The following is a 16,561-nucleotide window of genomic DNA, read 5'->3' as shown; positions in this document are numbered from 1 at the left end:
TGGTGGTGTTCAAGGCCAGGCTGGATGAGCCTTGAGCAACCTGATCTAGTGAGGAGGTGTCCCTGCCCAGGGCAGGGGTTGGTACTAGATGATCTGTAAGGTCCATTCCAACCCTAAAATTCCATGATTCTATGATTATATGATTAACAGTATGCACTTATCTGTTGCCATAAAGACTCAGCTGCAGCTCATTTTTTCCCCTCCAATTTCTATTGTACCAGTGGTGATGATTCTGATCATTTCAGTGACAAAGAGGAGCCTGGGACTTCAGTGAACACCCTGGCTGTATCTCCTAACTTGCAACTGGGTGCCCCAAAGTACAGCCCCGAGGTGGATGGAAGCAGCTGATGTGAAGTGGCTGACTGATATCTGAGAAGAAAGAAGTATGTTAAGGGCTTATGAAATATAATAGCTGAAGTCTGAACAAAAGTCAAATACACAGCTAGCAAATAATAGGAATAAAGAAGCAGTAGCAGTGAGCTTACAGACATATGGGGGCATAAATGGAAGATAGTCTTTGAAATGCAGGAATTGCACAGGGATTTCTTTTCCTGACATCAAACTGTGGACTGTGTGAAAGTGAATATATTGTATTCCTGTGGAAAAGAGGGTGTAGAAGGAGCCTCTGAGAGCCCCATATTTTCTCCCCTTTTTAATGTGTTGAGTAATCCTGCCTCTGACTGTGCTGCTCAGGGAATGCTGTTCTCTGTAGTGCTCTTCATTTTCATCAGGGAAGGAGTGGGGACAGAGTTGCAGTCCTCTCTACCCTGATCTCTGACCCCTCCGTGCTGGAAGCAAGAGTCAGGGTGCAGTCTGAGAATGGCTGTGGCTCCCCTTTCACAGACAGACACAGTAAATTCTCCACAAAACCACAGGATGTTTGTTCGTAAATAAATTCCAAATTCGGGTCCTATGGAAGAAAAATCCCTTTCTGACACAAGCCCATTTCGTACTGTTTGATCGTATCATGGGACTCCTGAAAAAGGATTCTTGCACTAATCCATTTTGCAAGATATTCCTATGCAGGTCTTTCCATTAATCCTCATTCAAAAGGTGGATTTCCCAGTTCAGAAAAGAATGGTGAGGAGATTGCCAAAGTGGATGGGAATAAGAAAATGGGGACAAAACTGCTGGGAGCTGCAGAGAAGACTGACCCAGGAGGAAAGAGTACAAAAAATAAATATGCAAACTATGAACATGGAATAAATGTTTCTGAGTATCTGAAGGGTGCAAACCCCAAGAAAAGAGGTGGGTACTAAATTTAGAGCAGTGCAACTGGGGTCCTGAGATGACATCACAGAAAATAAAAGGCCGAATAACTGGTGAAAATGATTAACAATGAGGTCCATTATGCTAGAATGGTCTCCCAGGCTAGTGTGGAAAGCCCCATTGCTAATTGCTTCATTTAAATCTAGACTGGAAAAAGCACTCAGGAACACACCACGGGGAACAATCTTGTGCTTGCAGGGAAATGGACTGGACAACTTTGTAGTCTTTCCCAGTTCTAATTTCTATGGTCCATTTCTTTCCTCCCCTCAGCAGATGGAAAGGATGAAACCCCATCAGCATTGCCCCTGAGGGGTGTTGAAGGAGACAGTGCTGTGCTTGCAAGCACCAGTGCCCTTTGCCTTCTCTTCCTCTCCTCAGTGTGGGCTTTGGAAATCCAGAAGGGAAGAAGGGAGAGTCAGCCCAGACCTCTGCATGCTTCATCCCCATACCAAGTTCTTGAGGAGTTTTTTTTAACCTAGAGTGATAGTGGCAGAATCAAAGTTATTTGAAGGTCCTTTCCTTTCATGTGAATTTGAATACTGTTTTTCTCCCCAGGAAGAGAGATGCGTAGGGGCTTACAGATAATTCTTAATTTTAAAACAGGACTGAACTGCACTTTTCCTGTCAAGTCCTGACTGCAGATATCTGTGTTTCTCTAATAAATGCTGTGCCACTGATATCTGAGCATTAAATAAATTGACAGTCTTATATGCTATTAAGATCCTTAATTGCAGTGGGAAAGGATGAAATCCTGAATGTGGATTTTGGCAGATAAGTACAGGAAGAACTTAACTTCTTAATTTTATATTTTTTAATCTTAAGTGTACTTGCATCTAAAAATGTCTTCCTGTGTGTTTTGCTAAGCCTGTAAGGTGAAAGCAGTGGCTGATGCCATAAAGCCTTTATTCACTGAAGAAATTTCTGTTGTTAGGATGAGATTCACTCTTGGTACTGAGAATCAGACAACTTCCAATTTGGTTTTTAACAGCGCGAAATGAAAGTCTGACCTTGCCAGCTCCTTGCTTGACACAGGGATGGAAACAGAAGTGCCTATTTTTAATTTCCATGTTTTATGCTAATTATTATACCCATCCTCCTGCCATTGTATGTGACACAGAGCAAGGGTGTCATCTGCATCCAGGTTTTGAGAGGTGTCAGTTACTGTTTCAATCAGAAATATAATAGAAACAGCAAGAATGGAAAGAATGAAAAGAGTAAATGGTCAGGGCTAAAAGGCTCAGAGTCTGAGAAGGGATGGCTGCTCTGAGATGGGAACCAGAGGAACCAGTGGGCACAGCAGGGCAGATGTCTTCTTCTGAAGCTGCTGAGATGATGCCAGTAAGATGTACTGCAGACACCTACAGCTCCTTCAGCTGGTGGAAAATGAGGGACTCAATTCCCTTCCCATTTGGGTCATTTTCATGTGGAACTGCCTACAGCTGCAGATATGTGAGAGGTGTTTTCTCCTCGCTGAACCTGCGGCACCGACTGACTAAGGGGACAGAATTAGGTTAGACTGTAACAGCAAGGAGGGGCTATGTGATGTGCTTGGTTGGGGTGCTCACCTCCAAAAGTAAAGCTCTGGTTATCTACTTAGTCCCAGCTGGTGCATGCACTTCTCCTTGTTTTGTGCAAAATATATATAATCTAGCCTAGACAGAGGACCCTGAACCTGTATTTTTTTCCTCCACTCTGTGCAAGGCTATAGGCCTGTGTCCCATCCCATATTTTCTCTTCCTAAGTAATCTATCTTCAAATACTTTCTATTCCTTAGCATTGATTTAGCAGAAAAGATGAAGAAATACTCAACATTGCTCTTGTAGGGGAGTACTTGCAAAGGTATGCCTAAGCCCATATTTTAATAGACATGATGAACCTGGTGGAGTCACAGTTTTAACTGCAAAACCTCAAACATCCTTTGAGCTACAATTTGGAAACCTAAATCTGCTGAGCTGCATTAATCCTAGTATGCTCATTATAATATATACATATATAGTATGCACATTACAAAATCCAGGAATAGAGTCACAGCTATAGCTGAGTCTTATGCGGTTCAAAATTATTTATAGAGAATATGAAGATTATTGGTTTAAGGTTTATTACCAGAGGCAAACAGGTTTCTGAGAAAGAGTGACACATGGTTTCAAATTACATATCTATTATCCTATTTTAAAATATTTTGAGAAAACCTGTCACCTGGTGGTGATGTGCCAACCTTGCCACATGTAAGAAGTCAATAATGTTTCCAAGAATGTCAAATGACTTTGTGCCATGTCCTTAAGAGCATCAGGTAGCAGAAGGTGAAGAGCCCTCGTGAGAGGTCAGCAGTTTGGGCACCCAATTTCGATTTCAGAAGTTTCAATTCTCTTTGAAACACTGAACTGCACTGGTACCAGGCTTTAAGCATCCATTTAACTATGCATATGAGAGCCTTGAAGGAATCTGCTCTGGACACTAATCTATAAATCATTTTCAGTCTCTCTAACTGGTTTGGTCACTTGAATGCAGCATGGGATGGAGCAGATTGATACTCTACACAGGGCCTGAATTTTACTACTTTACAATTTTCCTATTTAAACTAAGGATCAGAAATCAACTGGAAATCAGTATTCTTGATTGTACTTAGATGTCATGCTTTATGAGTCTTAATGTGACTGTAAAGATTCATGGAGACGCATTGTCAGCTTTGCTTTTTGCAGTTATTCCATTTAGCAATGATTAAGATCTGTTCCATGAGACATGGACGATAATTTCCCATCTTTTATCACAGCATGAAATTGCTATTTAGGGCTCTTTTGTCCAGTTCATCTTTATTTCATACAAGATAACTGAGAAGCTCTCCTAATTTGCTTTTAGCATCAAAATGATTGTCAGCCTAAAAAAATAAATATATATATGAGAGAAAATTGAAGTGAGAAATCAACTCATAACCTTTTTCTATGAATGCCATGCTCCCATGAAAAGGACTGAGCTTCCTTAATGCTTCATTTTTAACAGAAAGCATGGCAAAAAGTTCCTATCAGTATTTAAACGGCTAAGATTTGTCAAACACAAATGGGAAAATAATGTTTAAATAGCAGTTTCCTTTTGTCCTTAATGGTTATGGGAGGTCGGTTTTTTGGTTTTTTTTTGCAAAGAGGACCTCAGCAATAACAGATCATCTCTACACTGAGGGACAGGAATTCTTTACTGCACCTAGTGTTTTCAGGGAGAGCACAAGTGTATGCCCTTACTGTTCAGAGCTCACAAAGTCCATCCATGGTGTCAATAAACAGTGCAAATGGCACCAGTCTCCAGAGTGCAGCACTCAGTGTGCAGCTCACACCTCCTGCCCTGTCCCAGCTCTGGGGGACAGGCAGCACTGCCCACCCTCTCTGGTGCTCGCCCTGCCGGGTGACCCGTGGTGCCACCACACTCTTGGCCGAGCGCGGTAAGCGGCTCCTTGGCCTCCTGTCACCTGGAGAATCTGTGACTGGGGATCAGTGCTGGAGCTAAGTGAGACTGCTGTGGTTTTGCATTTGTTGCTCTGGGCTATAAAATGTTAGCTCGCTTGCCCTTGATTTTTTCAAATGCATCAACTGACATAATAATACTAATACCCATAATACTACTATTAATAATAAACAAACCCCCCCACCCTTCTCTCTGCAAACTTTTCAATAGACCATAATACTACTATTAATAATAAACAACCCCCCCCACCCTTCTCCCTGCAAACTTTTCAATAGTAAGGTGCAGCAGACCAGTGGGTCAAAATAAGATGTTCAAACTGCATCTGGGAGACAGGGGGAGGGGGAGATGGTGGGTCACCATGACAACAGAAAACACCGAGAAACAGCTATTGTTGCTGCACACCCTGAAATGAAATATTGGTTGGTCCTGGCCAACAACCAAATACCCACCCAACCTCTTGCTCACTCCACTCTCCTGTGGGACTGGGACAAAATAGAAAGAAGGCAAGAAGACTAATGGTTTGAGGCAATGGTAGTTCACGGTGGCTTGGCAAGACAAATGCCATAAACCCAATTGTCGTTCCCTTTTCCTTCTTTCCCTGAACTTTTATTGATGACCATGGTGTCCTGTGGCAAGAAATGCTCCCTCCATCAGCTGAGGAAAGCTGTCCTGGCTATGTCCCTTCCCAGACTCTTGCCTAGCTCCAGCTTACTCAGTGGGGATGGGGATAGGAGAGGGAGATAAAGTCTTGGCACTTTTTGCAAGGTCAGTCCAGCAATAGCCAGAACTTCGGTGTTATCAGCTGTGTTTTAGTCACAAACACATAACACTATGAGGGAACTTAACTCCATGCATCACATGCCTGGATGTATCTGTTCTGAGGTGATGATTTGGGTTTGACATGGTGTTATTCAGACTGTCTTTCACACAGGTGAACTCATAGTCTTAATTTACCACACGTGAACCCATCATATCTTCAGAGAAATCAGGAGAACTACTGTTCTCTGTGTGCAGGAAGAATCAGGTCCTCATATTAATACTATGCTACCAAAACAAGTATGCTTACTGCTCTACTTGAAGATATTATTTGGATGATATCTTGCTGTATGTGGAAGATTTGAATACACTGTCTTACTTGTTAAACAATTTTTCCTAGAGTCAATCAAAAAATCTTTGATAGAACAATCTACTCTGAGTGTGTTTCAACAAAATTAGAATGTGTTAGAGTACTGGCATATTTCAAATATATTATAACTGAAGAACTATTAAGCAATTTGCTTCAACTTTTATAATAACTTGATTCATTTAACAATAATTTACTTCATCTTTTTGAAACATTTAGTTCAGGATCTGTTATGTGAGTTTTTAAATTCTTATTATACTCAATTATTATATTACATGAGATAAGATCACATCATCTGGTATCTAGGCAGATTTTTCTGAGATTAGCTTTATGCCCACTAATCAAATGTTTTGAAAAATACTTTCACAAAAATGCTTGGAGATTTTAATTGTCATCACAATTCAGAGCAAAGCATTTCTAAATACATTGACTGCCTGTTTTTCTGACTAGCAATTTATTACTGCAGAAAATTCACAGCCAGTAAATAGCATCATTTTCTACACTTTTTTCTTTCTTATACTTTGGAATTTGCCCTGGGTGCCACAGCATAAGTCAATTACAGTGCCCAAATGTAACTCTCTTTGGTTTCCCTGGGAAATTGAAATGACAGAAAAAAAATGTCAGAGTTCAGAAAAAGAAAGCCAATCTTGCAAACTTCTGTTTCGTCTGTAGAGATTTTGCATTATCTTAACAGCAGTTATCACAGAATCACATTGTGCTTTTTACCAGCTCTGCCTGAAAACTGTACAAGCACAGATAAATCTGCTTCTAGTCTGGATGACATTAAGTTGAAATGAAGGTAAAAACAAATCAATTTTTGTCTGTTATGGGTGTGTATGATACAGAATGCAACGTGACATTACCAGATTTGTTTTTGTTTGTATCATTAGCAAATTGTTTGCAGAGATCTAAGAGGGTTTCTGCCAAATTTTATGTTAAAAACTCAGGGAATTGGTATTCATTTCAGTGTTTGATATGGAAAACCTGTCTGTGCCATCTTTGAAAAGAGTCTGTCAAGGTCCTTGCTACTTCTGGGAATGATGGTTAGGAACAGACCAGAAATCTTCAACTTCAATACAGAAAATAATGACACAAATGGCAAATGATTCATCTTGCCATGGTTGGCTGAGATTCTTGTGCTGGAAAGAACTCAGATCTTCCTGGAGAATGTACTAAGAAAAGGCTGTTTCTAGCTTTGCATCTTCTGTGAATCACTTTATATCTGCAAGTTTCTTTTCTGTGCTCCACAAAACAAGGAAGATACTGACAAATTGTATCTCTGACAGATTGAACAAATTCATGAAAGAGAATTCAGAACTAAAAACAAAGCCATGAGGGAAATGATTTGTGAATATAAGTAAAATTATACTTTGTCTTAATGCTGACAAAGATGAAATGTGAAACACAAATGTGTAAAACCCCACTAAGGGCATGGGATTCATTGAAAAAAACAGAGAGCATGAGGATGTTTTCAACCCTTCTCCAAAGAAGAGACACAGACAGCTCCAACTACCCAGCAAGGCTAACAGGGGTCTGGAAGTGCTGTTTCCCTCCCCATAGCACACACTTAGCAGGTATGATTTTTGAAAGTTTGACTGCTTTTGGTGACCACTCCTCTCATATTATGTGGAGTTTTAATCTGCCTCTTTGGGTAAGGATGCAGTGCTCTATAAAGCTGGTCCAGATCTGGGCTAGAGAATGCAGGAGTAGTTCTTCAGCAAGGTAGGAACGGGATGAAATTCCTACAGACAATTCTCACAATTCTCACACTGAGTGTAGGAAAACTGAACGGGGACGCTGACCTGAGTACAGACACCCCCTGCCCCCCGAAATGTAGTAAACCCAACAGTTCTTGGCTCCTGTAACTTAGTTTTTTGTAAAAAGTATTTTTAAACATTCTTCCTTGTGGTTGTGCTTGGAAAGAGCTCATTTAAATAAACTACAGTACTTTGTTTAAATCTAGTGAGTGCCACAGTCAAGACACCTGACTATGACGAGGCAGTTGGTATGCTGGGTCCAGTGTGCATCTTTCACACCCCAAAAGCAATCACACTCTTCCTTTTATTTTTCTTCATACTGAATATGACTGCTGTGGTCTGTAGGACTTACAAACCATGTTTTGTGCTTGTACGACACTGTCTGTGCAGCACGTAAAATTTGGAAGACATCCATATCCTAGATAAAAGGCAGATTCAGAAAAACTATAGCGAATTTAGCTGAGGCGCAATTCAGTTTCAACCAGAGGTCTAAAAGAATTTTAGGTCAACTTCTCACCTCCTAATGTCAGGAAAGAACAACTTATTCTTTTCACATCAGAAAGGAGAAGAATAAGTTGCTCAGCACAGAACTCTCAGCCGTGTTTAGGTCCTTTTGTTGGAAAAGATCCATCAGAAAACCCTGTCTCCATCCTGCTGTCTTGCAATATTCACAACCATCCCTGTTGAATCTAGCTAATGTAATTGTTGAAAGGAAGGAGTAAGAAAGGCTGGATGAATTATACATGCCTTTCCCCTCTATCCTCCCATTTCTATACCCAATCCACTGCTCTATGGGTCTGAGTGAGAATGAAGTTTATGGAAGCATCTCCACTGCTGACATCCTCATAAATACCAAGGTGCCTCAACTGAGATGTGCTTGCAAAGAAAGAAAGTCCATCTATGCAACAGTTTCATCAAAGCACTAAAGATTTCCACGTAGTATGTGTCCATCAGTGAAGTCTCAACAGGAGTGAATAGCAAATTTTGGCCCTGCTGACAGGTATTTCCCATGGGCAGAACAGAGCTAAGATTATGCATGCTCTGGGTTTGGTTCTTTTGACTGGAAAGGAGAAGACTGAGATTTGCTTCTGTTGTCAATCTAAAACAAGGTTTATGATAGCCTTGTACAACAAGAACTTGGTGTTTCCAGACATAAGAAAGCATTTAATAAATTACACCACTTTTATCCATAACTAAACCGCCCTGTCTATAAGGAAATACAGAATCAGAGAGGTCTGCATTTTGTCCAGTAAACAAAACAACGCAGGGACATATTTACGAATAAATCTTTAACTCTGTTGCCAATATTTTTTCTGTGAACTTACTTGAGATGTAAATATTTAATGCTTCTTTTCACTGCATTGCTATTTATTTTTCCATGTGGGAGTAAAGTCATCCTTCAATATTGTGGACCAGGTAAATAATGTATTACTTAGTCATGAAAAATGGCAGAGAAAAATAAATGAGAGGATAGCTTACCTTTGGTCATCACAATGCCTGCAAGAGTTTTGTGGCGTGCATGCATGGAAGTGAAATTGTCTGTCAGTTCCTGGAACTTCTGTGCAACCATTTGGTATATGGAGTCGGCAAAATCCTGAAAGACACAGTCAGAAAGAATTTTTTCACTTCTTTGATTGAGGCACCTGGCGTTTCTGCAGATCAGTCACCTGCTGTCAGTTGCTGAGAGGTCCCTTTTCGAATTAGACACCACCTACCTGAGCAAAGATACAGTGACTATCTCTCCTTTGACTACCTACATCACCCTCAGAAATGGCCAAATTAACAGCATTAAAGCTGAGACCCATATTGACTGGGATTAGGGGCAAAGGGAGAAGATTTCAAGGCTGACCATTTTTCCAGTCTCTTAGACACTGGTCTAAGGGGTATGAGTGGGGCAGTCACCAGGAAAAGCTTGGGAAGCCAGTTACTAAAGTACAGAGGTTAAAAGGTCTAAAAAGTGAATTCTGCAAGCTGTGTATGGATGAATGCCGACCTAAACCAGCTCTGGTGCTCCCGAGAACACTACTACTTGGAATGATTCACTGCTGCAATGTTTAGGATCTTTTCATTTACCTAATCTCTGCACTTTGCTTGGCACTGAGTCTTCCGAGCATACGTTAGAGATAAGCCAGTGGAACACTCCTTGTAAGCATGAGTTGTTCTTAAAGTGCTTTGCAAGTCTGAACATTAAAAAGTAACATCCAAAGAGTTTTATTTTCCTGAGCCATATGATTTCTTGTGGGGAACCAAGCTGTAACTGCACCTCCTCCTGGGAGCAGTTCCCAGGGGCTGGAGCTTACCCTGGAATGCTGGCAGAGACCTCCTGGCACCCTGAAATCTGGTTAGCCCCAGATGATAGCACCTTTGTTAGGAAAAGTGGCTAGACCAAGCAACAATTCCAGTTTTTCTTCTGATGTTGGGATATGCTGCCTGGGAGGAGGTCCTGCTAAAACTGCCCCCCTTGATTACATTGGTTTCTTTGAGTGGGTTGATGGCACACATGGAAGAGAGGCTGAGTCCAATACACCACCTCCCTCATCCTGAAGCATCCACAGCCGTTTGGAAATAAGGAAATGTATTTAAGAAGATCATATCCATTCTTTCACTTCCCAGACTGGTAATGGTGATGAAAACATGTTGGTGAAAACACAGTATTTTAAATTGGGAGAACAGAGCTGTTTTTCAGGGGAAAGCAGGTTCTAATTCACAAATACCAGTACCACTTACTGCCATTAAGTGCCTCTGCAGGCTGTACACCATATGTTTCTACAGTATGTTGAGGAAATTCAGCTTAATTTCAAAATATTATTCTAGCAAATACAAAAAAAAATCTAATTAAATAAAACATAGCAACAGTTAGGCAAATCCCTTTTCATAAAACCTGGAATATCTTTTTCTGTGTACAATCCTTGTGATTGCAATTTGCTCAAATACATAAAGGATAGGATTTCCTTGACACAATAATTTTTCTTTGTTTTGCTAAATGCAGCTTTCTAAGGTATTATTCTGGGAGCAAACCATTTGCCCAAACAGACAGTTTAAAATAACATGGAATAAAATACCCTGACTTGTTGCAAAAGAAGGAAAGAGTCATATAAACCCTTTCTGGGAGATGCAGGCAAAATGATACACTAGAATTAGATGAAAACTAAGAAAAATTATCAAGAACAGTTTGATAATTCCTAAATGGAATTTCACTTTCACTGCATTTATACCTCTTCTAATCTAATTGTCCACAACTACCATGTGAGCAAGGTATAGTGCTTCCAAAAGGATGAATTTTGGGTCAATTCTCATTTGTCAAGCATCAAGGCACCCTTGTGATATAAATGCAATTATAGTCACTTTACAGATGAATAAGTGAAGGCACTAAAAGAGTGAGGGACTGGTCCAGGGGAATAGCACAGAGCTGGGCACAGCCAGGTGTTCTGATTTCCCAGTGCTCTGGTTTAGTGCTCAGTGTTGGAACACTGCCTGTCTTTCATAATATGGAAGTTTGTTTCTCTACTTGTTTTCCCTACTGAAGGGTGACTTTATCCATAATGGAAAACTAAAGTGTATTTGCAGGACTGATATAACTGGGCCCCATATGGTGGACAGAAAATCTTGGGGGGGGGGGGGAAGAATATCTCAAGAAAAATATCTGCACCATCATTCAAAAAAAGAATCAAATCATAAATTTCATCTTCTGCAGTACTGCAGTCCAATCCATGCCTGCATTTCTAGCTTACCCTCCAAATCTGCATCCCAGGGCATTTTGTGCTCATTAAGAGTTAATTAGCTCAGAGGCACATACAATTCCTAAAAGAATCAGGGGGGGGAAGAATATCTCAAGAAAAATATCTGCACCATCATTCAAAAAAAGAATCAAATCATAAATTTCATCTTCTGCAGTACTGCAGTCCAATCCATGCCTGCATTTCTAGCTTACCCTCCAAATCTGCATCCCAGGGCATTTTGTGCTCATTAAGAGTTAATTAGCTCAGAGGCACATACAATTCCTAAAAGAATCATTTAAAAAATGCTAAACAGAACAAATAACTCTTAACTTTGGATTTAGAAATCCCCACAGTCAGAGCTTTCTTTACTTCATTTGGCAGTAGGTTCCAAAGCCAGAGAGCAAAGACACTCACTAAAGGCAAAATAACGACATGACTTCAGATAACATTTAAGGATGATAAGAAATTCGGCATTTGCTGATCTCAAGGAGGGACCTGGGACATTAAAGAACAGCAAATACATTAAATAGGAAGCCTCTTAGCTAAAATAAGTCAGGCAAACATTTTTTTGTCTTGAATGTGTGGCTTAAAAGGAAACCAGTGAAACCAACAGAAGGAAAGGAGTGACGTATGTCAATACATGTAGAGTGCTGGAAAACGATGAGAAACAGTGTCTGAGAGGTCATTTCCAGGCTATCACATTGCCCTAAATTTCCAAATGGATATTCCAAAGTAAAACAGAAAGAAGGAAAAGGAGCAGTTTAGTTTTGAAGATGGAGAAAAATAAGAAGTGAGAGTTGCATGGCTCCACCCTATAAGAGATTTGATACCCTGAGGATTGATTTTTGCAGTTCAGCATTAATTTCAGAGCCTTCAATATTCTGGCCCTGAAAGCTGGCCCCGTGGCAGAGCTGGGTATGGTGTTAGGTTCCTTACTTACACCCACAGCACCCTGTCTTCCCCTCTAGCACACACCAGAGCAGCTATTTGGCTTGACCTAGTCCTGTGCAATGAAATAAGTGACAGCATTTCTGCCTATTTAGAGCCTTTGGACTGGTTGTCAATTCTTCTATGAAACCCAAACTGGTTACAAACATCTCCAATGCACACAGGACAGATATGGTGAAATAAGAGAGTACATTTACCCCTGCACAGTTTAGAATCAGAGATTTCATTCCAACAGTTTTCTAGCTTTACTTTTAAACATTAATTCTAGACTACTGAAAGATACATATCCAGATGGTCTTTCCTTGATGGGCTATAAACCAGAAAAATCCAACTATTTATGGCTATTGTACACATTACTGACTGTCAGGATACAGGCTAGACTTTGCTATCTGCATCAGAAATAGCTTATAAACCTTACAAAAAAGGAACAGTTCTTTTGTTCTATCAAAACAACCTCAGAAAAAAAGTTGTGTTTGGTGATACCAGAGTTCCTACTGCCAGATATAAGCGAAAATAAAAGTCTCCATCTGGAGTAAATACAAGAGACAAGTACATCTTGGCAGCTTCTGAACAGCTATCAGGTTGGTAGAAGAAAAAGGAAAAAATTCTGAAGATGAAGGAAAAAGAGGAGTAGAAACTTTCCTTGTGAAAGAGAAATTCAGTGCAATTAATAGAGGTGTGTGCAATTGTTCTGGTCATGTCATGGCAGAGAAACAGCAGCTTGGGGCAGGGGGACAGAGTTGAAGAAAATAGAAAGATACAGACTGCCAGAACTCTAAACACTTTTGCCAAGATACATGGGATGATAATGCTCAAATACTGCTGGAGTGCTAGACCTAGGAGGGACTTATGCTTAGAGGTTTAATCCCCTTGGAAAACTGGGGTCTGATACAAACTGCCACTGAAGCCTCTGGAAGTATTCTGGACAAGGGGCAAGTATGGGAACTCGAGCGTGCCCATGGCCTGGCCAGACAGGGTGAGCTCAGCCATACTGGCCTTGGGTGGATGGTGGGCATAAAAAACACAGCTCTGTGGAAGAACTGACCTTCCAAGTGCTGAGGGATTTTTTTCAAATCCCCTGATTCGGTTTGCCTGCTATCTAAGTCTTACCTTTAATAGGTTCTCACATAGATTCTTCTGTACAAATGATATTTGTATCAGAGACAATTTCTTTGAGATCCAAATTTTGCCCTTGTGAATACAGTGAGTGATATGAGTAAGGCAAAGAAGACTGCTGGACCCCCACCAAGAGGCAAATCTGCCCTCAGTTGCACATTACCTAAGTGCTGACTGCCACTGGTGGAAGCAAATTTCTTGTTCATGCAGCTGACAGAAGAAAGAAAACATAATGCTAAGCTGTTTGCTGTGAAAAAAGACTGAGAGATCCTGCACTACTTGATGAGCTATATTTTAACATACAAGGAGGCTGGAAAAATGAAAAATAGATGTCATTACTATTAAAACTGCACTGTGTTGTCTGAAGTATTCATTTGTTCTTGATTACCATATCAAATTACATGTGTTATTCACAAAGGAAAATAAAACTTTAGAACATACTATTACAGAACCAAAAACTTTTAGCAATTTCTCAGCACTAATATTTCAAATGGTATAAATAATTAAATGTGTTCAAGTTTGCAGTGGGAGTCTTCAGGGTAAAACTGACATTCAACAGGAATAGTAAGGATATTAAAATCAATAGATTATAAAGGAGAAAGCCTTTAGTAAACATTTTCTATTGAAATCCTGTCTTAGGGTTTATAGGGTTGAAATATCAAAAAGGTTAGATTTGCATATGGATGGAAAAAATATTCTACTATACAGATATCACCAAGAGCTCTGTTTCTCCTGTCTCCCAAGTATTTTATTTTCCAGAATCTCACTGACATTTGGGGGTAAATGTTGAACACAATGAATAGGGATCAGGTTGAATTAAGATCACAACTCTCTTCACAGATAAAAGGAGAAGCACACCTAGTTCTTTTTACTGTCCAAGAGGGAAACACACATTCATTGACAGTGGGAGTTTGTATTTTTTTCCTGCAGAGAACTCTCACTGTCTAAATGGGAGGGGAGGAAAACAGCACAGAGGAGATCAATCCTGAAGAGCTGCTCCTGGTCAGGGTGTGTAGCAAATTGCTACACAACACATTTTTTCCCAGGCTTGTAAATAAGTTTGCTGTAGCTAGCTGGAGATTCATTGCTAAGTGATTGTACCCTTGAGTCAATGAATTAGTCAAGCTCTTCCCAGCTACTACATCATCTTCAAGGTGCAGCCTTGAAAAGAGAAATAGCCGAGGGTCATGGGTTGCCCTCCACCATCTGTTTTCTGGCATCAATTTAGTGCCAGGAGCTGCCCCAGCATGGTGGAGAGGGCTGAAGAAGGACCCAGAGGAACAAAGGGGCAGGGTGACCTGTGGAAGGAAGGAGGGCAGGGGGCCACAGGCTGGGGCTGCAGGCTGGGCTCATTCCTTGCCCTGCCTCCCGACAGCCATCACGCAAAACACCTGCTGTGCTAGGAATCCTCCTTCTCCAGAAGTAAAAGGGGCAAGTTTTACCCACCTTCCAGGGGAACTGAGAGGCAAATGGCACTGACAGTGGTGATATTCTCCAGAGTCATGCAAGGACTTCTGCAGCTAGGCTGGAGGCTTCAGTCCAGAGCCGCTCATAACTCAACCTTCCTCCAGCATGCACAGGCTTTTACAGAGTATTACTCAAAGAACAAGGCACTGCCAGGGAATTCATCATGGCTCTTTCCTTGAGATGTGCAGTAATTATTTCTCTCTGATCATAACTCCTGCAGTATTGATCATTATGTCTGGTTTTGGCTTATCCCTCAGGGTCGGCGTATATGGGCTTTGTCTTATCTTAGATGGACGTGGTTTTATTTGTCTGGCTATGTGTTTTAATTTTAGCTGACCATGTTCATATATCCTGTGTGCACCCTGATTCAGAGAGGTCTTCTCACTCATGCTTTTCAGAGGGGATGGGGGTTGTGCTGCAAAGGATGCATGGGCAGCAGCTGGTTACACATTTCCACACTGAGCTTCTAATGAAAACTTCAGTAACACACTTCTGACACTGAATATCCTCACAGTTTTCTTATCAAGATTGATGAGGAAGATCATCTGGTCCTATTGATTCAGTCTAAAAAATCTTTTCACCACCCTTCTCCATCTGTTCATAGTCCTATTACAAATGCTTTAGCTACATATGATGCTAAGCTACCTCAATGAATTCCTTATTTCTGTGATCATCAAACGTTCCACATTTGCTCTGTATTCATGAGAGCTCCTCAGTGACTTAGCTGACCTCAGCTGACTTGGCCAGCTCATCCAGGCTGTGCAATGGGCTCCTGGGCTCAGAGTGATTATTTGCTGTCTACTTCCCTCTCCTCCATCACCCTGGCTGGAGGCTGATTGCTCTGCTAATTTCCCAGGCCCCACAAAACATATTTGCCTCCATGCCATTGCTTCTATCATTAGTGATCATTTACTAAATATCAGCACTGTGCTGGCTGCTGTGGCAGACTTTGAACACAGTCCCAGTGTGGCAGGCAGCAGAAAGCTAAAATGCCCCGAAAGGCCCAACAACGGGAGGCAGAATAGAAAATTTCTTTCAGCCATTTATCTTTTGGGTTTCACAGTAAACTTAGGACTTTATGAAAACGCTAGCACTGCCTGTGCTGGAGCTGGGAGGATATGGGATGCATGGAGAAACTGAGAAGAGACAAAGGTGGAATGGGAGGAATAGTTAAGGTCCAGCTTCGGTGAATCTCCCAATGACTTCAGGTTTTAGATTTGATCCTGTTCTAAAGAATGTGAGGTCTGATAAAAAGCATTTAATCGGATTTTGATTAATTGTTCATATCCCCAGCACATGCTCCAGCAATGCTTAAAGGCTGCAGTAGACTTCTCACTTGTGATGTTTCTTTAAGTGGCTAAATGCCAGCTGAAAGTCCTCTACTGGATCTGAAAATTTTTGACTAGGGACCACAAAAGTCTCCTGGTAAACTTTCTTTTAAATATATTCAGTGAGATTTTCAGTCATGACTGGCAAAGAGGTCCTGTGCCAGAGTTCATAGAACTTTTTCTTAAAATGTTGAATTTGTGCACACAAATATGAAGTTTGAAATGGGGGGAGGGACCAGTGTAGAAACCAACAGCTATGACGTAATTTCTGCTATAACAAACCAGTTATTTTTACCTGAATACTAATATGGGATCCTGTAAATGAGATTAATCAGTGCTAAATATCTCAGAAGAAATTCGTAGCCACAGTGGGAAGTATAA

The 16,561-nt window shown here is 40.8% G+C and overlaps 1 protein-coding gene across 1 annotated transcript in view; it reads right to left on the bottom strand.

The window, feature by feature from the left end:
• The window catches only part of ADARB2 (adenosine deaminase, RNA-specific, B2 (non-functional)), a gene marked incomplete at its 5' end in the record, with an annotated part of 96,553 nt that overhangs the window by 47,440 nt on the left and 32,552 nt on the right, over window positions 1-16,561 (bottom strand). The window contains one exon of the mRNA XM_009070189.1: window positions 9,082-9,196. Coding sequence (XP_009068437.1) covers window positions 9,082-9,196 — 115 coding nt within the window. The remainder of the gene's footprint in view (window positions 1-9,081; window positions 9,197-16,561) is intronic.

The sequence above is a fragment of the Acanthisitta chloris genome, unplaced genomic scaffold (assembly GCF_000695815.1).
Source record: "Acanthisitta chloris isolate BGI_N310 unplaced genomic scaffold, ASM69581v1 scaffold19472, whole genome shotgun sequence".
Taxonomy (NCBI): Eukaryota; Metazoa; Chordata; class Aves; order Passeriformes; family Acanthisittidae; genus Acanthisitta; species Acanthisitta chloris.
Note: the sequence above shows the minus strand (reverse complement) of the source record. Positions and strands in the feature narration are given on the sequence as shown.